At 40.4% G+C, this 25,940-nt stretch overlaps 1 protein-coding gene across 7 annotated transcripts in view; it reads left to right on the top strand.

The window, feature by feature from the left end:
- The window catches only part of STARD13 (StAR related lipid transfer domain containing 13), a 550,191-nt gene that overhangs the window by 359,375 nt on the left and 164,876 nt on the right, over positions 1-25,940 (top strand). For 2 of the 7 annotated variants that reach the window (XM_007960087.3, XM_037986824.2), the window contains exon 1: positions 71-367. The exons of 4 other annotated variants lie outside the window; for them this stretch is intronic. In XM_007960087.3, the coding sequence (XP_007958278.2) occupies positions 199-367 (169 nt within the window). In that variant the 5' untranslated portion in view covers positions 71-198. Of the gene's footprint in view, positions 1-69; positions 368-25,940 lie in introns of those variants that run through there. One more of the 7 variants, XM_073013305.1, reaches the window with a different exon arrangement.

Below are 25,940 nucleotides of genomic sequence, written 5' to 3'. Positions count from 1 at the left end.
CTCTCATTGGTTCCCGAGGTCACGTGAGGGCCCCGGGGGTTGGAATTCTGAGTTGTGGCTTTGGCACTCCTTTTTCTTTTTAAAAATCGCTGGGTCTGTTGAGCTGTCCTGGGCTGGGTGCCTTGCTCTTTGACTGAGACTGGAGACAGACGGGAACAGCCACAGGCAGACTGAGGTGACAATAGGAAATCTGCCGAGATGTTCAGTCAGGTGCCCAGGACCCCAGCCTCAGGCTGCTACTACCTAAATTCCATGACACCTGAGGGCCAGGAGATGTACTTGCGATTTGATCAGACTACAAGACGCTCTCCTTACAGGATGAGCCGGATTCTAGCACGCCATCAGCTAGTGACTAAAATTCAACAAGGTGAGTGGCCGGCAGTGGAAGGCTGTTGCTCATTCTGATTTCTGTTGGCTCTATTTCATGCTAACCCAGTTTTTTGGTTTTGTTTTCACTTTATAACATATGGATTTCTATGCCACACTACCCGTAACTTTGAAAAATAACTTCAGGCTGCAGTTTTCAGCAAACAGGACAGTCCTTAGCTGCCACATAGCTCAACATAAAGTGCCCAAAAGACTTCACGGTGGGACAGTGAATCATAAATTCCAAAACTTACGTGTGTCTACAGGACAGATGAGAACTGTTACTCAGTGTGTATCTTAGGAGCTTTTCTGCAGTTTCCTCACACTCTGTCACATTTAGAATGTGGACACTTGTTTATTTCATTAGAGAAGGGGCGGGGGACTAATGTCCACCCTGCCCGGAGTATTTCGAACATCCTTAGTGAAGAGGAGGAAAGCAAGAATTCTCTTCTAAAGGCCATCAGGCTAAGCACTAGAATCGCATTCTCTTCCTGTTTGTATGTTTATGTCAGCAGTTGCCACAGACATATTAATATTGTTTTTCTGGTAAAGAATTAAGGTGTTTGTTGATCTCAAAACAAAATCCCGTAACCTGCACACAAAACTCCAGCTTCCTATTGCAAAGAGAAGAGAATATTGAGTATAGGCTGCTTGATATTCTTTTTATTCTCAGCCCCCCAAAATACCAGTCTAGAAGTCTGGACATTACTAAAATTTACCAGTCTAAAAAAAATTTTTTTTAAACATGCTCCTTATAGGGTGTATCAGTAGAAAGCAGAAAGATGAACATTCCTAAGAAGCCCCTAACACATATGTTTGCAGTCAGTTAATGATCACCCTCCTTCTAGACTACAAAAAGAAATTATTATATTGGTGCTAAATAAGTTAACCAGGAATTTTTAGAGCCATTATAAAAATACAGTTTCCACTTAAATAAACGAGTTTAAGATTATATTGAATATTAGAGAGGAAGTTGGGGTTTGTAATCATGAAAATCTTATTGTAATGTTTCCAAAAAGAACAATATGTATTCTAGTGGGCAGCATTTGATGAGATTGTTTCCTTGGAAATTAGGATTTGTTTGTAAAGGTTCAGGAACTAGTTATGTGTGAAGGATGCTGGTCCTTCCTACATGCTGGTCTGATTTCAGGAAGGATATTATGTCATTCCATAAACTCTGTGTGCAGGTCTTGATTGAATAGAAACAAAAGTAATTATTTCCCTGTGGCTTGATGTAAAAATACTTTGGGCTTAGAATAAAAACCAGCTCCACTTTGGTTTTAGAAATTTCTGATCATGGTGCTTTTCCAAATGCCATCATCTTTATGTACACCGAGGCTTAATGATGCTCTGTCATCTACAAGATATAAATGTTCTTCAGCATGCGTATCATATTAGAAATATTGCATAGAACTAGCTGAAATTGCTTTGCAAACCTCCTTAGATGTATTTACAATAATTGATTTTATTTAAATATTATTTATGTTCTTTTTGGAATGAGGGTTATTTTTCCATTCAAGATTTGAAGTTATGAACACATGCACTGTCATTGAACGTGCCCTGTCACACAGACATATGGGCACCCTCAGTTTATGTTTCATTTTTGTCTAATTAGATGATTTGAGGATTCTGTCTTTTCTATACTGGGCAATGGAGTGTTTGAAGTCAATGAATGCCTAACACTTAAAACTGACAGTAAAGATCACAGGGAAGCAACAAAGATTTCCAACAGTCTAGTGATTCAGAAATCATTATGTGTTAACATCATACAGCTCTTTAGTAAGACAATGAGAAAGCAATGCAAAACAATTTTATTGAGTTTACTGAATTAGAAGATTGGTTTACTGTAATAGCAGAGAATGTGGATTAAACAGTTACAGCGTACCAAAATCATTATAGATCATTTTTTTTATTATGCCCATTTTACAGATGAGAAAACAGAGGCACACAGAGTTCAAGTATCTTATCCAAGGTCACCCAGTAAGAACTGGTACTTGAATACAGCTTGACAGTTCATGCTCTGCAATATGCTAGACTATTTTTTAGTTTTTATAATGAGTGCTAAAGTACTGAACCTATGATTGAGTTTTGGATTATATAGTATACTAGAGACTTTTTAGACTTTTCTACTCAGGATACAGCAATACACTATATTATAGGATCAGAATTGGTCACTCATTATGAAATTTCGTGTCAGGTTGTATTTCTCTAGTGGAAGCAAAGTGCTAAATGTCTTATTCTCTTTAAACAGTTACTACCCACTAACACAGGATGTCAAGTTATTTTACTAACAGCTTTGTTTTCTTTGTGTTTTTGAGACAGAGTCTTACTCCGTCACCCAGGCTGGGGTGCAGTGGTGCGATCATAGTTCACTGCAGCCTTGACCTCCTGGGCTCAAGCGATCCTTCTATCTCAGCCTCTTCAGTAGCTGAGACTTACAGGTGTGTGACACCATGCTTGGCTAATTTTTAAAATTTTTTTTGTAGAGACAGGGTCTCACTATATTGCACAGGCTGGTCTCGAACTCCTGGGCTCAAGTGATCCACCTCAGCCTCGCAAAGTGCAGGGATTACAGATGTGAGCCATTGTGCCGTGCCACTAACAGCTTTTAATCATTCCATTAATCACATGCAAATAAATTAATGACAGCATTATTTTCTGTAGTTTACAGGTTAGTATCTTAAAGTGACAGCCACATCACTAAAATTGTTTGTATTATTCTGCTTTAGATCTTTAAGATTTAGCATTATGTTAATTTTATTTAAGACGTCATTACTTATAATTTCTCATGGTTGTTGGGAACAGTGGAAACGAGTAAATTGCTCCCCACTGACCTCATTATAGTGAGATAATCACTGAATGGCGTGCACATGATTCAATAGCAGATACACTCATGGGGAGGAAAAACAAGGAAGAGAAATAAAGGAATCTTTGATGATGCATAGAATCAGAATTCATTACCCAAACCCAGGATGAATCTCAACTTGCTCATCTTCGGCTACACATCAAAACATACATGCATCATTTCTCTGGCCTGTTTTTTAGTTCTGGGGTTGCAAATCCATTTCAAGAGAAAGGAGATGTTTAAAAGAGAGTGTTGTTTTGAAGAGTGAAAGTTTATCGTAAGTCATACTGCCCATTATCCATACCCCACATTCTTGCTTGAATCAATAGGGAAATTGTTGTAGAGAGAGAGAATGGAAATAATAATGGTCCTTATTTGCCTCACTAACTGGCACTTGGGAGTGGACAGGAGAGAGGATGCTGGGGGTGGTGAAAGACCATGTTAGGCCAAGGAAAGGGAGGAATGGATTTTTTCCTTTTTTTTTTTTTTATTTTGGTAAAATACACAATACATTAATTTTGCCATCTTAACCATTTTTAAATGTGTGGTTCAGTGGTATTAAATACGTTCATAATTCATAATGTCCAACCGTCACCACTATCCGTCTCCAGAGCTCTTTTCATCTTGCAAAACTGAAACTTCATACCCATGAAACAAGAATTCCTCATTCCTCCCTCCTCTCGGCCTTTGCAACCACCATTCAACTTTCTGTCTCTATGAATCTGACGACTTAAGTACCTCATATAAGTGAAATCATACAGTGATTGACTTTGTGTGACTGGCTTATTTCACTTTGTACAATGTCTTTGAGGTTCATCCATGTTATAGCACATGGCAGGATTGCCTTCCTTTTTAAGGCTGGATAATATTCCATTGTATACATATACTACATTTCACTTTCTGTTTTTTTGTTAGTAGACCTCTTAATGGGTGTGAGGTGGGAGAATAGGATTTCTATGTCATTATTTGATGGTTTTGATTTATTGGTTCTATGTCATTATTTGGTGGTTTTGATTTAGTGCAACATGATGGATGCACCATGTTTAAAGTCTACACACACACACACACACACAGACACACACACATTTGGAAAACCCAAATGTAAGCAGAAACATAAATGTGATTACTTACTTTGTGAAAGAACTTATGACACTATTACACTTTTTATTTTATTTTAAATGCTCAGGAAACAGCATAATCCGGATTGCAGTCAAGTCCGCTGAAGTAGGATAAGGAGACAGGGACCCAGGCTCTGTATAGATGCTCGTTCGCTCCTTTACAGCGTTGAGTTCCAGAGCTTTACTGTACCTTTGGTTTTCGATGAGAAAGTGAAGTGGATGGACTATGATTGCTCAAGTTTATTCTGTGTCTCATGTTCTGGAATTCTCTCTGTGGTTAAGTCAGCAACTCTTTGAACAGGATTGTAGAAAGCAGGGGAACATAAACCTAACATGCTAGAACCTAAAAAGGCAACAGAGCGGCTTTATGATGTGGAATGTATCAGTGGCTTACAATTGTTCTACAATTTCTTAAGAAAATGGTAAAGCAGAAATTAGGTTTTTGTTCTACCTTCGCCAGTAATTTATTGTGTGATCTGAGAGAAGTCACAGCTTCTCTAGACCTCTTTCCCTTCTTCCATTAAATAAAGGATTTGGATTAAAGAGTCTCTGAAGTCCCCATCATCTCTACAATTCTAGGATTCTGCAATCGCAGGAGTTACCTTAAGACTAAGGCAATGCTTATTTACATTTTCTTTATTACATCATTCAGCATGTACCTGGACATGCTTCCTTGAAACCTGTGTAATGCTTTCATTAATATCGATGTAATAGGAATGTTAGGAAGTTCAGTCTTGTGGACTATTTAAATGTCGGTATAACTATACTTATACAGAAACTTGTAAACACCCTTCTTTCTCCAAAATCCAGGCCTGTAAAGTGGAGTTATCTTGATGCCTGACCTATAGCAAGGATTGCAGGGACTGAAGAAAGTGTGTGTGCCTCTTACCTCACAATACAACCTCTTTCTTTTCTTGATAGAAAATGTGGAATGTAGAAAGTTTCACTACTGGGCCGGGCGCGGTGGCTCAAGCCTGTAATCCCAGCACTTTGGGAGGCCGAGACGGGCGGATCACGAGGTCAGGAGATCGAGACCATCCTGGCTAACACGGTGAAACCCCGTCTCTACTAAAAAATAACAAAAAAACTAGCCGGGCGAGGTGGCGGGCGCCTGTAGTCCCAGCTACTCGGGAGGCTGAGGCAGGAGAATGGCGTAAATCCGGGAGGCGGAGCTTGCAGTGAGCTGAGATCCCGTCACTGCACTCCAGCCTGGGAGACAGAACGAGACTCCATCTCAAAAAAAAAAAAAAAAAAAAAAAAGAAAGTTTCACTACTGGGAAAGTAGTGAAAGTTAGACTCTCATTTGAGTTGCCATTCTATCTGAGGCTATTTTTAAGTAGATATAGCACCTGATTTGAACTCAAGTAGAATGGGATATACTGCCTTTTAAAAATTTCCCCAGGGATTGCCAGTGGGCATGAGTGATGTATTCCCGCTCATTACTATGTCAGAAGGCATCTTGGGAATTTGCCCAACCTAAGTGGTGAACATGGCCCATCCTCATGGCCCATCCCCCCAGCAACTGGGTAATGTCAGCCTAAATTAAACCATCATTTGTTCTTTTGGAATTGCCCTTTCTCTATGTTTAGTACTTTCTTACCCGACTGCTTTCAAACCTGGAGGATGAATGCACTGGCAGAAAGACAGATGGAACACAGGAAGCAGGCTGAGAATGCATCAGTCATGTATTGCTCAAGTTCTGTCTGTTTTTTTTTTAAGAGTGGCAACTGTCATAAATTCACATGTCATGAATCAGAGCCTCTTTCTACTCAGTGTTGGTGTTTGGAGGGCCTGTACAGAAAGGATACTGTTTAACCAAAATTACAGGAAAATCTGCTAAGTGGATTAAATTAACTAACTTTGAATAACATTTTAAAAATTACTACATAGTAAAACTGTAAGAAGAAAAGAAATGAGTACTGGGAGGAAATTAACAAAAGGACAATATGCTTGTAAACATATAAAACTTGAGAGTTTCACTTTAACCAAGTTGTAGGTTCAATAGCTACACATCATTGCTTTATAACTCACACATTGGCCAGGGTGGCCAATCCATTGGCGTTGCCTGGAGCAGCACATGACACAGTAGCACGGGCTGTACAGAGGTGGGTATTTGCCTTGTGCCTTCTTCTGTGCCAGTCTTCCAGGAGTTACTCTGTTGGCAGAATGTTGAAACTTCGGTTGCTCAGATGCAGGCAGTTACCAAATTTGGATTCTGTAACTTTAGCTTAAGTGAATAAAGATTCATTTTTTTAAATGTCTTTCCCTCTCCCACCTTCCCCAATCATCAGTACATTCGTTCTTAGGAAATTTTGGATAATGGTCAGCTCTTATAATGTAGAATTCCTCATTTCATTAGCAAATTAATCAAGGACACAGATAGAAACACAAGTTAGAAAAAACAGTCACTACTAGTGGTCTTAGCAGTATCAATTGATGACCCAAAACAAATTTAAAAAGAGAACAAATGATAAGTAAGTTTTGGCAAAGCTCTTATATAAAGGGACACAAATAGATGGAGATTTAGTGGAGACATGTCATTAACAAGAATATACACTTTCCCTGTGTTTCATTAGCTATGACAACAGGGTAGTGAGGCAATCAAGAAGACTCAAGAAGATAAGAGAACCTGACCATGAATTGCACGCCAGATATTTGAATGAACTAAAGATCATATAAAAAATATTTGCTGTCTCCCTAGGAGCAATTGAAATATGATTTTGGTATGGGGAAAGATACTACATATTAATTTACATTCCACCTCATAACCTAGAGGATTTGACATCATTTATAGAAGAATATATATAACTAAAGATTGCAAAAAGACAAATCTGATGAAAAGAGAAATGTTGGCCAATTAATGAGGTAAAACTAGGAAGATATATTACATGGAAATATAAAATGTAAGGCTTTGAATAATTAGCAAAAATGAGCTGCAAATTTGGCTTGAGCTTCCCTGATCTAAGCAAAGAGGAAAACACAACCAAGGGAAGTTTTTCCCTGTTCATAAGGTAAGAACTTACCAGCCAAGCTTTTCCTGGAACTTGCTCTTTGGGAGAATTTTCTCCCAAGAACTTGACCTATGAGAGGAATTTCTTATACAAATCTCATAAAGGTAACACTGCAAGCTATAGTGAATGGTGCCTTCAACCACTCCTACTGTGAATTCAGTAGTGAGTCTCGTTTCTTATAACATCCTGCAGTGAAAGTGGGGGCATCACAATAAATTGTAGTCCAGTAGAAATATTTGGGTGTGGGTGGGTGGGTAAAAACAAGAGGTCAGGTATGCAGTCTTCGGATTCTCTGTCTTAACCTAGAAATAGCATGGAGATTATCCACAGGCAATTTCTATTAGTCTGCTTCACAGAACACTAGGCCCATTAGACAGATATTCAAGGGAGAAAACATTTCTGTGGTTAAGTCATTTTGGGAAACACTACTTTCCCTTTCCCCTGGAAATTCAGACTTATGAAAAGGCTCAGGAAAATCTTGCACAAAGTGTTTAACTGTGTTTAAACTGGTATATTTCATCCTGAAACCACTTTTCACAGGATACTGGGAAGTCACATATTGCAAAACCAGCTTTCCCTGGGGAACACATTTTGGAAATGCTGATCTAGGAGAGTACGTGGCCTATGCTTCCTTCAGATAATTTTCTCTGAATATACTTCTTGCATAGATTTGGCAGTAGATACTTTGAAGTTGTGTTTTGGAGAGTAACATTGCAAGTATTCTATGTTTTCCAAAAAGGCCAGCCACAAATACTTTAAAAGTCAACTGAGTAAAGGCAAGATGACCATCTTTTTATGAAAATTTACAACCACATAAAGATTCTGTTTTGGGTAGGCAGAACAGAAAGCTGAGTCGGTATATGGGCAGAGTTAATAATTATAACATCAAGAATATAACCATTCCTCAAATAACTCTACAAGATAGGTACTGTTGAGCCAGAAGGAAGAAATTACTGCCTTCTAGCTCTAGCTTTGTCTTACCATGATATAGTTGAAGTCCTTGGTGAGGTCCACATGGTTCTAACATTACTGTAACTAATTCAGGATTTTCCATTACTGCTAGGAAGTAGAATCATGCCCCACAGGAAAGAAGCAAAAAACTCTTCAGAAGTCTCACATTCTCCTTTGCCATAGGTGACATGGGACATAGACTCACTGAAGCTCAGGCACTGATGAGTGGCTCCGAGAATTGCTGAATTCATGGTCCAAAAAATATCTTTGGTTGTATAAAAGCTCTCCTAGTATGACAAAAAGAAGTGAATGAAGTAAAATTATGTAGATAATTCTAATTAGTAAAATCTGCTTGCTTTAGTTATAGCGGCAACTTATCAATTTCCAGGAAGTCCACAAATATATTCTTAAGATGTTTTTCCTCCTGCTGGCAAAGAGATACGCATTAGCATTCACATTATGAATGATGCTTCTGGAGAGAAATTCACACAATATCCAAAAGCTCCAAGAGAATGCATAGGAAATTACCATACTGGCTAGCCCAAACCACCACACTGTGAATTCACACAAGACCATGGTGGTCATTCTGGACTGGTACAGTCTAGGGCAGGACCGAGTACCCTGAAAATTTATATACTAATGTTTGAAAAGACATGAATTCTCTCTCTCTCTCTTTTTTTTTTTTTTCAGAAGGTTAAGTTCTATAATAATCTAAATGGAGAACTTGGAAAATAACTTCAAAATTACAGAAAATGCTAATGCTGTTAGCAAAAGAAAATCAATAGAAATAGATCTAGTGTCTGGCTAGACTGTCAAATGATTTCCCTCACACAGCATAGGAATCCTGAGAATTTTAAAGGTCTGACAGAGGCAGAGCTGACTAAAATACAAATGATTTGTGTTGCTTTGCCTCCTAACAGTTGGATAAAACACAAGGGCGAAACAATGCAGAGAGATTGGAAAGGAACTTGGCAGTCACCAAGTACCTAATTTACATGTCAGGATTTCGAGCTGAAGTAGGCATTCTCTTCCTGCATTCCAACTCTCCCCTTCCTGCTTAATTCTGAAAATCATACATATGGATGGCGGGAACGTTTGATTAGTATTCAATCTCTATGAGCGAACAGTAGCATTTCCTATACATTTATATTCACCAAATGACACACTGGATTCAAAAAGTATGTATAGTCATAAAATCACATTTTCCTCTGAGAGTTATACTACCCTGAAATTATGTATAATATTTAAAATTACTATAAGAAATAAGAATGATTGACAAATCCTGCAGTAATGATATTCCAACCATTCTCACTCAAATAGACTGGAGTTCTTATTTGAGAAAATTAAAGAATCTTCTCCAGATGCTTTGAGGGACACAACACGTTTCCCACTACATGCATTTCTCAAAATAGAGCATGAAGTCCATCGCAAGGCCCTTACTGTCTGGACTTCTGTAAACCCATGCATTATGTTTAACAGGTTCTTAATCATCAAACCACCTTCATTTTTACCACTGGTCTCTTTCAGATAGGAAAGTCTACTGACCTCCTTCCCTGAAAATGTGGATCCTCATGTTAGCATTCCATTCCACTTGCTGTACTTTTAGGTGGAAGGTCTAAGGCAGACAAAGCTGCTTAAATATTTTTATCACTGACTTCCTAGAAGAAGGAGGAAAAAATCTTGGCAAGAAGAAGGGAAATCAGTCTTGCAGAATATCTTGAAGAGACCTGCAAGGGAATTCCACTGACTGTGTTCATTATCTATTGGTCCCCATACTGAGTGGAATTTTTATGTGTTATCATTGGCCAGGGTGGCCAATCCATTGGCGTTGCCTGGAGCAGTACGTGACACAGTAGCACGGGGTATATAGAGATGGGTATTTGCCTTGTGCCTTCTTTTGTGCCAGTCTTCCAGGAGTTACTCTGTTGGCAGAATGTTGAAACTTCTGTCGTTCTTAGGAGCAAATAATTGAAACATGTTGGTTGAATTTCAAGACACCTTTTCTTCTCTTTTACAAATAGCCCTGTGATTACAAATAGCTTTGATTCCTGTGGAATCAAGAATGTCTCAGGGATGTTGTCCATCAATCCAAACTCCAAACTTTCTATAACTCTAATTTAGAGGGCTTTGGAGTCGGGTACACTTGAATTTGAACTCTAGCTCTACATCATCCCCATAGAGTGACCTTGGACGAGTCACTTAATGCGTCTTAGCTTTTGTTCCCCTGTGGGTAAAATGGCATTAATGAGAGCAACTATCTCAGTTATTGCAAGGATTAAACGAGAGACTATAATCAAACACAGATCACAGTGTCTGGCACATACTAAGTGCTCAATTTAAGACAAAATGATTATTAAACATCCATGTACATATGACCCTTCAAACTGCTGAATCATCAACTGAAGAGTGAATTATGTTTGAGTAAGTTACACACTCTGTATCATGTTTACTATGGCAGACATACATAATGCCACATTTTTTGTATGTGTCCTCAAAAAGGTCTTCCAGAAAATTTGAAACAAAAGAGGTTTTTTTTTTCTTAAACCGTAATGAAAACCATTGCCTTTTCCAATTGTGGTTTCCTATGGACAGCAATTGCTCTCTCTCAAGTTGCCCTGAACTGGCCTGAAATGTTGGGTTTAGGCCAGTCTTCAGGTCCTACAGATAAATAGTAAAGCCCGTTGAACTTTACCTTGTAGCAGTGAAAGACAGTTCTTGGCAAGAAGTGTTCCTAGCTCTCGGAATCACTTGGTGGTAAATGCTAAGCTGAGAGGGTAGGAGTGCTGGAGGAAAGGGGCTGTGCCTCACATTAAACTGAAGGGCTGGGAGGTTCTTGGTGGGGGTAAGGGAGTGGGAACGAAGTCTGAGGCAAACATCATTAATTGCTAATAGACGGGACATTTGGGCTTAAAACTGTATTCCTTAGAACTCAAGTATCTATTTAACAGCCATCTTTTCAAAGCAATCCGATATCTATTTTTGTTCCTCCAGTGATGGCAGCGAGAGGCCACCAAACCCAGGTTGGGGTGATCTTGGATAAGTCACCTAAGTCTTCCAGATCTATGTTTTCTCTTCCATGTGAGGGGTGAACGGATCAATCTGTAACAGGTTCTGGAAAGCCAGTTTGCACAAAGGCTAGTGCTACATTCATCATGGAAAACAACTTAAAAATTATAAAACATGCTAATGCTTTGAATGACTGTCTTAGTTTGCTGGGGCTGCAGTAATAAAGTACCGGAGACTGGGTGACTTAATCCCAAAAATATGCTTCACAATTCTGGAGGTTGGAAGTTGAGAACAAGGTGCCGGCAGGATTGGTTCCTTTGGAGGCCTCTCTCCTGGACTTGCTGACAGCTGCCTTCTTGCGGTCTTCACCTGGTCTTCCTTCCGTGTGTGTCTGTGTCTTCATCTCCTCTTGTAAAGACACCAGTCATACTGGATTGGGGCCCACCCATATGATCTAATTTTATCTTAATGACCTCTATAAGGGCCCTATCTTCAAATATACTCACACTCTAAGGTATTGCAAGCAAGGACTTCAACACATGAATTATAGGGAGATGCAGTTCATCCATTACATGAATCAAATATTTATTTCCCAATTTTATTTGTTACATCAAAAAAAAAAAAAAAGGGGGAGACTGATGTTTATGATATGCCTCTGCTTACCAGCATTGTGCTGGTCGCTTCCTTGTTTTTGTCTTATTCAACACTCATAACAGCCCTCCCTTGAAGATCGATATTAGTATCTACCTGTTTTCAGCATAGGATACTGAGAAAACGTTCATCAAAAGCTGAAAGAAAATGAATGAAAGAATAAGAATATATCTTTAACAAAATCTGAACTCCTCTCTCAAATTCTTGTGATTTTTCTAAACTGAGGTTAACTTTGAGATCTTTGTTAATTTTGTAAACCTTTCCAGCTTTACATGTCTTTGTGGAGAGAAATAGAGAAAAAGTGCTGTACAATGCAGGTAAATTTTCTAATGCCCACTTGACAACTTCAAAACTAAGCTCTCGTACTAATTCAAACAAATTATTCAAGAAACTTTAATTGCCCATTTCCTCTAAGGATTTCATTCCTTTTGATTGAGGAATATGCTTCATATCTGTTGAATTCTTCAGCTATGAAAGACTGCCTACAAATCTGATCACTATCAATTTGTTGAAATTTATTCTTAGAGTTTAATGGACTAAAATCTTAACAGTTAAACATTGTGGATTCTTTTCCTTTATTTATTTTATGGAATATGTATACTGTTAAGTCCTCCTCTATTTAGAAATTCTTCCAGAAAGAATAGAAACATCCTTTAGTACAGTTTTATACATCATAAGTTACATGTTAATCTTCAGCCTTGCAAAAACCTTGTTTTGTAGGATGAAATATTGGTTGTCTGCATATGGTATCTTGGAAACCCTGAAAAGCGATTTGTCATATTAATTCCTTCACCAGTGTACTGCATAACACTTTGTGGAGCAATTCCACATGCATTGTCATTTTGAAGATGTGTCCAATGAAATTACAGTCTTGTATTAGGAATCTCTGTCCTCTGAAATCTCTCAGAGAACTGAAAAATACATAGGCAAGTTTTCCTACTTTGACATGTTTCTGATTTCATTTTCCTGAATCATTTCTTTGGAACCGAGTTTTGTTGTATGGAAAAACACATTTATCCAAGAGGGCGCTATCAACAAGTGGAGACTGACTTGGTACAATAAGGAAACTTGGCGGCATGCAGCTGCAATTGTAAAACATTAACTGGTAAAAGAGCGATTGTTTCAGAGTCCAGTTTTTCCTCCTCCCCAACCCCCATTTAGAGTAAAATTACTTCCTCACCTCCCAATTGATAATTACATTTCTGCCAAAGCCATTAGATTTCTGTTGGTTTCCCATGGTTTTCTTCTGTCACTTCTGCCTTCTTCTCTATCTCTGGTTACCTTAGCAGAGCTGGCCCTGGACACTGTAGCTTCCATTCTGTGAGGTTTATTGCTTTGTTCGATAATGCCAGGAATGACGTTGAGTTGGGACAAGTTCTTTTCAGATCATTAACTGTCAGTCGCCTTTCCTTCAGGCTGCTTGAGTCTGTGCAGCTGTACCCAGAGGCCCAGGCAAGCCATGCCTCTGGCTATGGGAGAATATTTCCACTGAATTACCCGTGAAAAGACTCAGGGTTTGTCATGGACAGGCAGGTTGTCAGCAGAGTTTATTAACCTTTAAGCTGTACTTAGATGAAATATTTGGGTCTGGATTGGTCATTTGACTTTTATATTTCTCACCACAATATTGGGCCTTTGAAATATTTACATTTTAAAAAGTAGTAACAACATACTTATGCAGGTTGAGTATCCCTAATCAGAAAATTCAAAGTCTGAAACACTTCAGAATCTGAAACTTCTTGAGCACTGACATGACACTCAAAGGAAATGCCCATTGGATTATTTTGAATTTCGGATTTGGTGATTAAGGATGCTTAACCAGTATAATGCAAATATTCCAAAATTTTTAGAAATCTCAAATCTGAAACACTTCTGGTGCCAAGCATTTCAGATAAGGTCTACTAAATCTGTAGCTACTTTTGTTGAGGACCTACTATGATGTACCAAGAACTATTTTCAGCACTACCTATATTATTATTTCATTTAATTTTCATAAAGACCTGAGAGTTAAGTTTACTCATCTGGAAAATAAACATAGTAAGAACTAACAGATGAGTAAACAACTTCTCCAGGAGTTCAGTAAACTTTCCCAAAGTCACACAGTGAGTGGGAGGTGGAACAGGGCTTTGTACTCAAGTCTGGACGATCTGGGAGCCCACGTTATTCTTAACTGTGCAACCCTGTCTTCTTCATAATTATAGGTAGCAGTGTTTACTTGGAACCAAGAAGTGTTTTTTTTGTTTGTTTGTATGTTTTATTTATTTATTTATTTATTTTTTCATCATTATAGACCTGGTTGGTTCTCCCTTCCTCACCAACCCCTCATGCTGTCGGAGGACCTCAGTGTGCCACCAGCAGCAAAGCCGTGTGCTCATCCTATACTAACTACCCTCCCGCTCCCCTCTTGAGGGCTGGCTGCTCTTTATCAAGAACTCTGCTTCCAAAGTAAATGTCCTAAATGTCCAAGGCATCAGGATTCCCAAGGGCAGGATCCAGCATGGTGCCTAACTTACCTGAGGTTCCTAAGTTCCTAGCTAAGGAATAGGCATCACCGAAAGTATGGAGTCGTCTTTCCGCAACCTCCTTTCTCTACTTCCAACCCTTCAAACTGCTGCCCTTCTTCCTAGAAAGTGCTGGGGTGGGATGCCCATTCTCCCCCAAGTTTTCCCAGGGCTCGCAGGGCCCGCAGAGCTCAGGGGCTCTTGTGACTTCACAGTGGACTTTTCTGACACTAGGGAGTACAAGGAGTGAGGTGGGAATTGGGTGAGACCTGTGTTGTTCTCTAGACAGCGGATCTGGAACTCAGCCGTCCTCTAGTGCAAGAAAAGTGTGTATTAAAGGAGGGTCCATATTTTCAGAGAGAAGTCTTGGGTGGAGAATTTTGTCTTCCGGATTCTACAAGTCTGTCCTCAGTCATAGCTGAGGCCTGTAGACCAGAATAGTTGCAGTTGTACTCTGCACTTGTTGCTAGCTAACAGTAGCCAGTCAGAAAAAAGTATCATGCTCTGCCAACTTCTGGTGTTTGTGAAATTTTGCCAGAAGCAAAACAGGATCAAAAATAACAAACAGACCTCCTCCCTGGCTTCTTGACTGCTATTTACATAACGAGATTGATGAACTGACTGTGCTTGTGGGAGTGTGCAAGGAAGGGAATTTTTAAGGAGAAAAGGTTAATTTTGGGGTCCTTGGTTGCATGTGATTTGAGGTTTTCTTCACTAATTGGGTTTCCAGAGACAACTTTTACTATAGATAGTGTTGCTTCTCCATTATAAGCAGACTAAACTATGGATAAGACAACCTGACATATGAATTACATGCAGCTATAAAACTTCCACAGGGAAAGAAAATGAACCTTGAAAACAAAGGAATAATATGAGCCTTAAGTGGAACACTTATGTTCCCAGTAGAGGGAGAGACCTAATTTGTATGGCAAGCTTGGGAAATCTGGGTACAGGAGGCCTGGGTTCTCGAGCGCGATTGTCCTAACGTAATCGTCGATATTTTTATTAACCTCTCATGTCTCAGTTTTTGAATCTATGAAATGGGAATAATATTAGCTCCTGCTATTCTGTAATATAATTGAGGAAAAAGTAATCAATGTGAAATCAATTCAAATGGAAAGCATGGTGCTCAGTTCTGGAGGGCCTGAGGGACACTGGTATCTGTTAGGGGTCACTAAGCTTGCCTGCATAGAGGTGCCATATAAAGCCAGACCCAGCTCTTTGCTGTCCTCATTTTCATCAAAATATAACCATATTTGCTTCTCTTCCTTGAATAATAATTCATATCACTCCTCAAGGATATGGGAATAATGTGCCACTCTGTGGTTTTTTGTTTTGTTTTGTTTGACACTGAGTCTCGCTCTGTTGCCCAGGCTAGAGTGCAATGGTGTGATCTCAGGTCACCGCAACCTCTGCCTCCCAGGTTCAAGCAATTCTCCTGCCTCAGCCTCCCAAGTAGCTGGGATTACAGGCACCTGCCACCATACCCAGCTAATTTTTGTATTTTTAGTAGAGACGGGTTTTCACCAGGTTGGGCAGGCTGATCTCAAACTCCTGACCTCAGACAATCCACCCACCTCGGCCTCCCAAAGTGCTGGGATTACAGGCGTGAGCCACTGTTTCCAGCCTTGTTTTGTTTTTATTCGGTTCACAAACAGGCAACATCTACTTGACTAATTCTCAGCTTCACTTTAAATCTTCTTTTTATATATTTGACGCACTGTGAGCGAATGTATATAATTAATTAGGGTCATTTCAAACTCTAGTTTTCCCTCTCATTTTTCTTTCTTCTCGTTTTTCACCTTCATTCTGAGGTGTCAAGAATTACATTTTGTATTTTTACTCAGCTAATAAATTGTGTTTCACCTTTAATAATTTCCCATCAGCAGGAGGAGAATAAAACCTTTTAAAGTGAAAGATACTGTGTCATAGACTGAGGGACTCTGACAAGTCCAAGTGTCGTAAGTCACAGCTTTCAAAGTTACGAATTTCCAAATGTCAATTGGGCTTTCTGCCTAAGGCCATGATTTTGTGTGGCCGGCTATTCCTAGGCAGAAGAGCCTGGTGTGGGTGGCTAGCTGGAGGCTTCCAAGTACTTATTGTGGTCTCAGTGGGCTGTCAGACTCTGAAGAGACTTAAGGACCCTGATGTTACACAGCCCACATTGTCTGATGAGGGATGCCGGGTGCTCCCCTGCCATCCTACCTAGCACAGCGTGAGCTGGAAAGTCTTAGAAAAGTAGGGTGAAAGTTGCCGGAAACACACACTTTATAAACGTATTCCTTAATGTGTTTGAGTTTTGTTTGATAGTTTTGATATCAGCATTATTTTGTTTGCTTTACGTATTTGAGTACACTGATTATAGTAGTTTTTAGGGAAAAGGGTAGTTACTAAGCTGATACTTATGTGACAGTCTTCAAAAATTGGTAAACACCCTACCCATTTGGTCATGATTTGGAAAGTCTGGGTTTCCTGACTTTTTTTTATCTCCTGAGTGGAGCTTGAGGGGAATGTGAATGAGGAGAGAAGGCACTTATGTGGCAGAGGAGTACCCAGCTCATGGAATGGCTTGTCAAAATTTTTGTCTCCAACAAAAACTTAGACTCTACGTTGACTTCTTTCTTATGCAAGAGGGTAAGACTAACATCTCATGCCTCCAAACTTCCCGGCAGCCTTTGGTTTAGCAGAACACATTTCTCATTTATAGCTGGCTCTGCTCAGTGAACAACTACTTAAATAAATTACCGTGTTTTGTGATTGATGCTAATAGTTTGACGTGGAGTTATTAAGACTTCAGATCCTTGATTTATTAGAGAAAGAATCTTTCAGACGTTTCTTTTGTTGGGCTCTGAGAAGCTGTACATTTTCCGAAACTTGTAGTCGTAGAGGCCATGTTCATTGCTCTAAAGCATGGCTTTGGCGTTAGCTGGACCTAGCTTCAAATCTTAGTTCCACACTGATGCGCTGTGTGACCTTGAGTAAGTTCCATGAACTCTATAAGCCTATTTCCTCATCTAACATGGGAATAATAATAATAACAACAACATATTCTGCCTACAGTTGATTTAAGAATAAGTGTTCTCACGCCTGCAAAGTGCTTATCACAGAGCCCGGCTCTTACTCAGGGCTCAATGTGTGTTACTCTAAAGGGAAAACAAAAAAAGGACATTAACAGTCAGCCACACAGCCAGTTCTGCTATGGATGAACTACTTATGGGGAAGATGAAAATACCCAAGCTTAGATAAATACATAAAGTGGAAGCTAAAGAGCAGCCACAGTCCTACTGGACCTGAAATGATTATTTAAAGTATCCTCAGAGGAAGAAAAAGTATGACAAGGGTAGCTCAGAAACTGCAATTTTAGCAGGGAGTTTTCTGATCCAGGGTATTACCTGTGAAAGCAGATACCTATCAAACTCTTGGTAGGATAGATAATATGTTTTGCCCTTAAACAAATGAGGCCAACCCCCAGAAGTCCAGTGTATGAACTTCGTCTCTAGCATAAAGTTGACAGAAGTTGTCTACTCTTAATATTTCAAGTCCGACTTCCCAAAACGAAGCATAGAATCTTTCAGACATTTGCCTTAGCAGTACAGCTAACAGGGAACTAATAATATGTGGTCCCAACTCCTCTCACAAGATGTGGTGAGATAAGCCCAGAAGAAGCCTGGGACAGCACCCTTCACCCCACCCTCTAGTTCGCAGCCTGCTCCACAGCCGAGAAGGAAAGAGACGGCCCAGTAGCAGAGACAATGTATTTTCCATGGCCAGAATCTCCTCGGCTTCGTGTCAAAGACAGCCTTTTAAGTCTTCTGATCCAACTACGTTTTGCCAAACTCAAAACATTGGATCTTGAATTTGTTGTAACCCCACTGGCTTACAGAAAATGAAGTGCATTTATTGTGTTTCTATTTCTGTACAGGGGAACCTAGTCATTCATTCACTCAACCGCTCACTCACAAGATTGTTCATAAAATAGCTACTCTGTGTCAGGTGCTCTCAGGTCCTTGGGATATAACAACGCATTCAAATACCATCACATCAGAGTTTGATGGGTGAACCTTAAACAGGCTCTGAGGAATGTCATGGGTGTGGGGATGGATGTCTGTGTAGGGAGAGTGGAGGCACAGTGGAAGGGTTTCAGTTCTCATGATAGCTGTTGGGTTGTTGTTGTTGTTGGTTTAGGGTTTATTGTTCCATTGCTTCAGCTTCTATCCCTTTGTCAGAGAGTGTCCATGCCTGTCATTACTGGCGGGTTGAGCGAGGATTTCTTGTTAGCTGTCTGGGTAATCATGAGGTTATGACTTCATCAGTTTTTGCCCTTTTATGTGTCTTCCTTCGAATTTGAGTAGGTGGGTTCCAGTCTGGGAACATAGAACCCTCTCCCTTCTGTGAAAGTGTACTGTCCTTGAAAAACCAGGACCCACCCTCTACAGAGACGTTAGCTGTCTGCTGACACTGCTGCACTCGAGTTTGTGTTCCACCTAGAAGGATTACGATAAGATAGTGGTCAATTTCTCATGAATTCAACTTTAGCAACGTAACAGTAACTTATCACAAATATTTAAGAGAGACTACATTTCAGAAACAGAGACCGCTTTTTCTGCATCAGCTCTTCTATTGGAGAACCTAGCCTAGTCAATACCTCAACAAATATTTGTTCAAAGCCAATTGTGTGCAAGATCTTTTCTGGGATTGCATATGATGCAAAAATTATATAAAACATGATTACTGCCTTCAAGGAGATTATAAGTAAGTGTGATAAGACATATGAACTGTCATAAATATTGACAAATCAAGGGAACATATGACTTAGTGACTAACAGCCTATCAAAACAGGCACTCAGAAGTATGTGTAGGCAACAGAGTGGTAAGGTAAAGAGGGAAGACCACTGGGCCTGAGCAGTGGGAAGAAGCTGTGTTTCCACTGGGCAAAAATCACAGAGTTGTCCTAAGCAGAGCAACAGAATGAGTTGAAAAGTATGACTTGAGCAATTAAGAATATAGTCCAAATTCAGTGACATGTGGCGGTTATAGGAAATACAGATGATAAGGTTGGAAAAAAAATTTGAGGCCAGACTGCAGTGAGTTTGAAATTTATTTGATAGGTAATAGGAAGCTCCTGAGGGCTTTTAAGCAGACCAGTAATAGGATACAAAGAGCAGCCTAGAAAGATGAATAGATAAACATGGGTTTGAAGTGGCCAGACTGAATGTAGAGAGGTAGTCGTCGTGGTTGAGCATGTGTTTTGTGCAGGCCCTGCCTAAACATGATCAATAATTATGTCATATAATCCTCAGAAGAGGAACTACCATTGATGTTGCCATTTAAAGATTAAGAAATGGAAACCCAGAGAGGTTAAAGTCACTTGTTCCAGTTAAACCCAAATAACTAGCAGAGCCCGGAAGTGAACCCGAGGCTGTCTGTTGCTGTCTGTGTTCTTCCACAGCTCCAGGCTTCTCCTTGGAGTGGTTGTTGCTTCTGCTGCTGCTGCATTTGCAGTGAGTACTCAGAAAAATACCATGAGGGATCAGGATCTTAACTATGGTGATAACGAAATTATAAATACAAGAGATAGCTCCTTAACTTTTCAGGATGGAAAATGTTTATATGCCTTATAAAATTTTTATGTTTACAATTCCTAACATATCTCTTCATGTTCTCTCCCCACTCCCCATGATAAGAACCCATTAATTTGAATTTATTACTGTACCTTCTGCTTGAGATTTTTATTCTACTTCAAGACACCTCTTCAGTGATTTGTGTCATCAGTAACTTAGTAAAGTCTGGGTCACCTTACAACAGAAATTTCACTGGAACTACATACATTTTCTTCCTGCCTTTGGCATGACTAAAAATGTATTGAAAAGGAATAAATATAATCAACTACTAACATTGAATGAATTTAATATGATAGTAAGGGGATTTGAATTTTAAACTGCTAACATTATAGTTAGCTTGAACTATTTCATATTTTATAATTCTTAGAGTAAAATTTGCCCAAATACAACATAATTGAGTGCCTGATTTTAGAAATGTAAATAAACCAAAACACCAAAACACTAGTTAAATTGGTACACGTTGTCTGAAGTAGCGGTGAACCCCAAGATTAATTTGTAAAGAAACTCAATAAACGAATGTCCCTATAGGACACCTGTTCATATTGTTTATACCAAATTCAAGTATAGAATTCAAGTATATCAAGAAGGAGATTTTCAAATGTGAACTCTTCCAGAAGTAAAGAGGTTTAAATATTTAATGAAGTAGGAAATTGCACGTATTTGCCTCAGGCAGCTGCCCCACTGTTACTGAATAAAAAATACTCATATATTAGAGTATTTTATAAGAGCTATTAATATAGAATTTAACTTCTCTACCTGAATTGTAGTTCAGATTCTGAATCTAGCTGCAGGTTAAATCCAAATTAAATGAGATGAGTAAGGAAGCTTCAGGAAACAGTTTGTGTGCTTCAAGGAGGAAGAAGCCAGCTTGGAGAACTGGCTTACTCTGAAAATGCACGAATGATCCTGAATGATCTCTGTGCTCATTAGCGCCCCTGCACACATTCTACTGTTCTCTCAGCACACTCTAGTCTCTTAACTCCCGTTTGGAAAGCAATGTTTCACCATTTCCCTCAAATCCAGATCGCTTTTATTTTTCTTCATCAAGACAGGTTGTCTCTAGGAGTCAAGATGGGCAGAGGTTATGTTGAGTCAGCAGAGACTCTCTACTTGGCAGATCATGGTCACAGCCATTCCTGTGACTTCTCCCAACATGCAAGAACTAGAGGTCACTGCCCAGCCTCTGAGTCAATGCCAGGTTGTTCTCTAGAACAGGCTGCTCCTGACCCAGTAACCAGCTCTGGAAGTTTCCAGCTTCTCAAAGGAGCCTTCTTCTTTGAAGGCTCCCACTTAGTGTTCTTGTCCCGTATTTATATGTAAATGCAATTCCCTCTTTCCTGCTGATCAAGCCTTTCTGTTCATGGTGGCATGGAAGAGGGCACAACCTCTGCAACCCTTCTGTGTGTCAAGAAAGACCTCTAGACTCTGCTGATGAAATACGTGACCCTGATCGCCTCTCCATGCCAATGGCAGACTCATTCCCTGGCTGTTTCTGACATTACTACCAGCTAAGCTAAACCAACAGGACCCAAATTCCCCAGGGAGCACATTGTTTGGACAATTAGTGGTTGAACTCCATGGAAGCGTGTTCCATGACTGTTGCTATGTAACAAACTGCCCCAAACTTAGTGGTATTCAACAACCATGTTATTATGCTCATGGATTCTGTGGGTCAGGAGTTTGGAAAAGACACAGTGGAGATGGCTTGTCTCTGTTCTTTGATGACTGTGACATGGGCTGGCAAGACCTGCAGGCTGTGCCTGGCTCAGTGACTGGGTTCCGGGAACATCCGAAGCCTCTGGCACTTGCGTGACTGGCAGTGGATGTTGCCTCTTGGTCAGGACCTCAGTGAGACTGGCAGCTGGTGCATCTACTTTTGTTCATGTGGTTGCCCAGGCTTCCTTCTTCCCCACATGGAGACTGCATCCCAAGAGTGAGCCAGGCAAAGTGTGTGACTTTTTATGATCTAGCCTTGGAAGTTGCCTCTTGTCACTTTTTCTGTATTCTATTAGTCAACATAGCCATAAAGGTCTGCTCAGATTCAAGAAGAGCAGACCCATTATTCGATGGGAGGAGTGTCAAAGAATTTGCAGATATAAAAATATGTATGTTTGACACATTCGGTGATGCTGGGTTCTGGTCATCGTTTCTGGCATGTGACTGGCACGTAACTGATTCATTTGACTGAATGCTCCAACTAGAATCATCACGCGTTGTTCTTTTGTCCCCAACATGAAGAGAGTGCCCGGGTGACATTCCATGTATGCCAGCCGCATTGCACTAATTCTTTGGTTGTGACTGTGTGAATAGTTGCAGGCATCATTCTGTGCAGTTTCAAATACGTTAGCTCATTTAAGCCCCCACAACCCCGTGAAACAGGAAAGAAGAACATACTCCTACTCCCTTCCCAAGATTAAAACAAAATCCAGAATCTCTCAGTAAGGCCAGTTGGTACTCCGTTTTACCCCAAACCTGGTTTTCCACCAGAAGTTCTCTCATTTCACTTATAGCTGTTTGCTTTGCTGCTCCTGAATCCTTGGGGGGTAGAATTAAAGTTTCTGGGTGATGTTTTATTAAACATTTAAAGGAGAGGGGGGCTCCTTCACAGCAGAGGCTTGCAAGCAGTTGCACTTTTGCCCTCCAGGGAACATTTGGTAATATCTGGAGATACTTTCGATGATCACAACTAGGGGGTGGGTGCTGCTGGCATCTAGTGGGCAGAGGCCAGTGATGCTGCTTCACTTCCTGTAATGTACAGGATGCCCCCCACACCAGAGAATGATGCGGCCCAAAATAGTGCTACCGTTGAGAAATGCTACTTTACAAGGGGTTTGATAGTCCTTCTAATAAAATGAGGAAACCGGGGTTCAGAGAAGCTGAGTGACTTGCTTAAGCTAGTAAGTGATGAGCCAGAATGTAGACTCTCATCTTGAGATCCTCGGTCTCATGTCTTTATTTCCTGTAGTACTTGAGCTGACCTTGCCACCTGCCTGTAGAGCGAGGACTTGGAGTAGGGAGTGGGTTTTCTTGCTTTCCTGGAATTCTGGGCGTCCACCGCACCCATCTAATGAGCAGAAGTCGCTGGGATGGACATTGTGCTCCTGTAGTTTTCTTCACTCGTTAGGAGGCAGGGGCAGGGCTTACCTGAGCAGAGTGAAGATTTCGGTAAGGCTTGGGTGGGAACTGGACTCTAACCTCCCAGACTGAGAATTGTAAATAACAACTGAAAAACTAGAGCATAGTGTGTGTGTGGGTGGGTGTGGGTGTGTGTTGTGTGTGTGTGTGTGTGTGTGGTCTGGGTGTGGTGTGGGAGGGAAGTAAGATCTTATCCCACAACAATAAGCAAACAGCTAATTACTTGTAATTTTGGAGATAATTGTTTTCTCTTCCTGCAAACATGCCAGATAGGAAATTAATTTAAACCCCAGAAAGTTCAAATCATCTGCAGATTGTCAGGAAAGAAACACTCGTTATCCCCTTAGAGCCCCCATCATATCTAACGGGCAGGCTGAAAAGTGCAGCTGCAGCACAGGGCTGCCACCTCTGTGCGAGGTCCCCCCGCTCGCTGGTGGCTGGAGAGTCACAGGAGGGAGCCTCTAGCAGAGGCAGGCCCCAGGCAGGCCCCAGGCAGGCAGACGGGGCCCAGCTTCCCACTGACACCTGATTCATGCCACCTGATGCAGAATGTCTCACTGAGAGTCATCCTTTCTGATAGACCCATTCATCACTTTGAATTCCACGTCAGTGCAAGAGCTGGCTTCATTCGGCCTTGGATAAATGAGTCTTCAGGTAATAGATGACAGTTAAAATGTCAGGCAAATGTTATCTCCAGTGAAAGACTTGACTGTGCCCGCTCAGTCTGTTTTGCTGCTCAGCTTAAGGCAGTCTCTCTTCACTTCTAAGAGGGAGGATGAATACAATCCAGATTGCTCACTTAGAAGAAGCATCTTCCTCCCCCTAACTTCTCACTGCTAGTGGGCCCGAGTTCGCCAGGGAAAGCCTTCTAGGGTTGAGCAACAGAACAAAAGGAACGGGCTGCCCTGCCTTCCGAACCCAAGCAACCCTCACATACACTGTTTTAACTGTTCTGGAAAGAAAGAAGCATTCATAAGTCCCTCCATTTTCAAGAAAAAAATTTCCTGTGACATTTTAATCCCCTTTTGTGCTGGAGAATTTTTAGAGTTTTCCCCTGCCAGTCATCTCAAATGTTTTGTATCTTTCTCTTTTAGCTGAATTGCATATTATGAGCCATGACCCGCAATAAAAAATAATGCCCCTGTTATTGAATGAAAGTCTCGTTCTTTGGGTTATTCTGGGCTATGGGGTCAGCGTATAAATGCTGACCTCTGAAAGTCCAAAGATGTTATCTAGTTGAGGCTTAGGCCGGGAGAACAAAAATGAGCTGTGAGATGAAAATGACCACCTGGGATCTCCAATTTGGTTTATGTTTCCGTGAAATAGTTTCTATAAATGATATGAGTGGGTGCCCACTGCATTTTTTCTAAAAGGAGAACTGGTTTATTTCTGAGATATCTTGTCTGTGTATGGAACTTTTGTAGATATTCTCTGTCTAAATTGGGGTTCTCAGTCTCCCAACTATGGACATTTGGGGGCCAGGTAATTCTTTTTGTGGGGGCTGTCCTATGCGTTGTTGGATGCTAAGAGGAATCCGTAGTTTTTACCTCTGGATACCAGAAGAGACCCAACCCCACAAGTTGTGAAAACCAAACGTGTCTCCAGACGTTGCCCTGTGTTCTCAGGGGAGCAAAAATCCCTCCAATTGAGAACCATTGATCTAGATAAAAATCAGGATCCCTAGATAGATACAAATGAATTCATTCCTTTGTTCAATCTTTTAACAAATGTCTCTTACATGCCTTCTGTGTACCAGAGTCTTTGGAGCTTATAAATTGAGAGATGACTAGATCATAGTTATTGCCCTATAGGGACTTGGAGAGAAGACAGGCATGAATCTAAATAATTACACCAGGAATGCCCTCTAATGAAGATGGGAAGGACGTGGCTTAGGAGTTCAGAGGAAGAAGTCTTAACTCTTCTTCAAGTTATCAGACTTCCTGAACATTCTGATTCTCCATTTATTCAGGAAGCACTTATGTTTTCAAGGGAAAAAATCCTGTTTATTAAGATATTACACTACAGAGAGTTTCAAAGTCAAACTTATGAATTCTTTTATGTAAATGTTTTGGTAAGGTACATTTTGGTTTCTAATGTAGATAAAAGAAGTCCTAATATGTAGATATGAGTTGATGTACAAAACATATACATGAAAGGATCTGAATGAATGGATTGGGTAATAGCGGTTCAAAGGGCTGAGTGAGCCCTGAGCTTGGACAGTGTCCAGGCTCTGTCTCAGAAAAGTGTCTGCCATGCTTTGAAGTCACAATTTTGAACCTTTGTTCACAGTAACAGACAAAAGTGGATGTTTACACTTCCTGGGGCTTCAGATTTGATGACCTCTCCATAAAATGTGGAGGGCAGTAAGATGACACAGAAATACACCTGCCTCCACTGTTGAAGCAGCATTGGCAATGGCTGCCCACTGTGTGCTGCAGCGAGCACATCTCCCAGACCACCAGCTGGAAATCCACCCCATTCTCTTTCATCGCAAATAAGTGTGAAAGGTGCTATGATAAGGTTTTGAATCAATGGCAAATGTATATTTGAAATCGTTTGTATGTTTTAACTATGTGGGAGGCAGTGTGATGTAATCATGAAGAACACTGGCTGGAAAGTTAGAAAGACCTGGGTTAAAACCCAGGCTCTACCAGGCCTAGATGTTTGACCATGGACCCAGTTATCTAACCCCATGCTGCCTCGGGTTCTTTGTAGAAATTAGACTAATACTTCCC

This window comes from Chlorocebus sabaeus, chromosome 3 (genome assembly GCF_047675955.1).
Source record: "Chlorocebus sabaeus isolate Y175 chromosome 3, mChlSab1.0.hap1, whole genome shotgun sequence".
Lineage (NCBI taxonomy): Eukaryota > Metazoa > Chordata > Mammalia > Primates > Cercopithecidae > Chlorocebus > Chlorocebus sabaeus.
The sequence above is the reverse complement of the archived record's forward strand: the minus strand, read 5'-3'. Positions and strand labels throughout refer to the sequence as shown.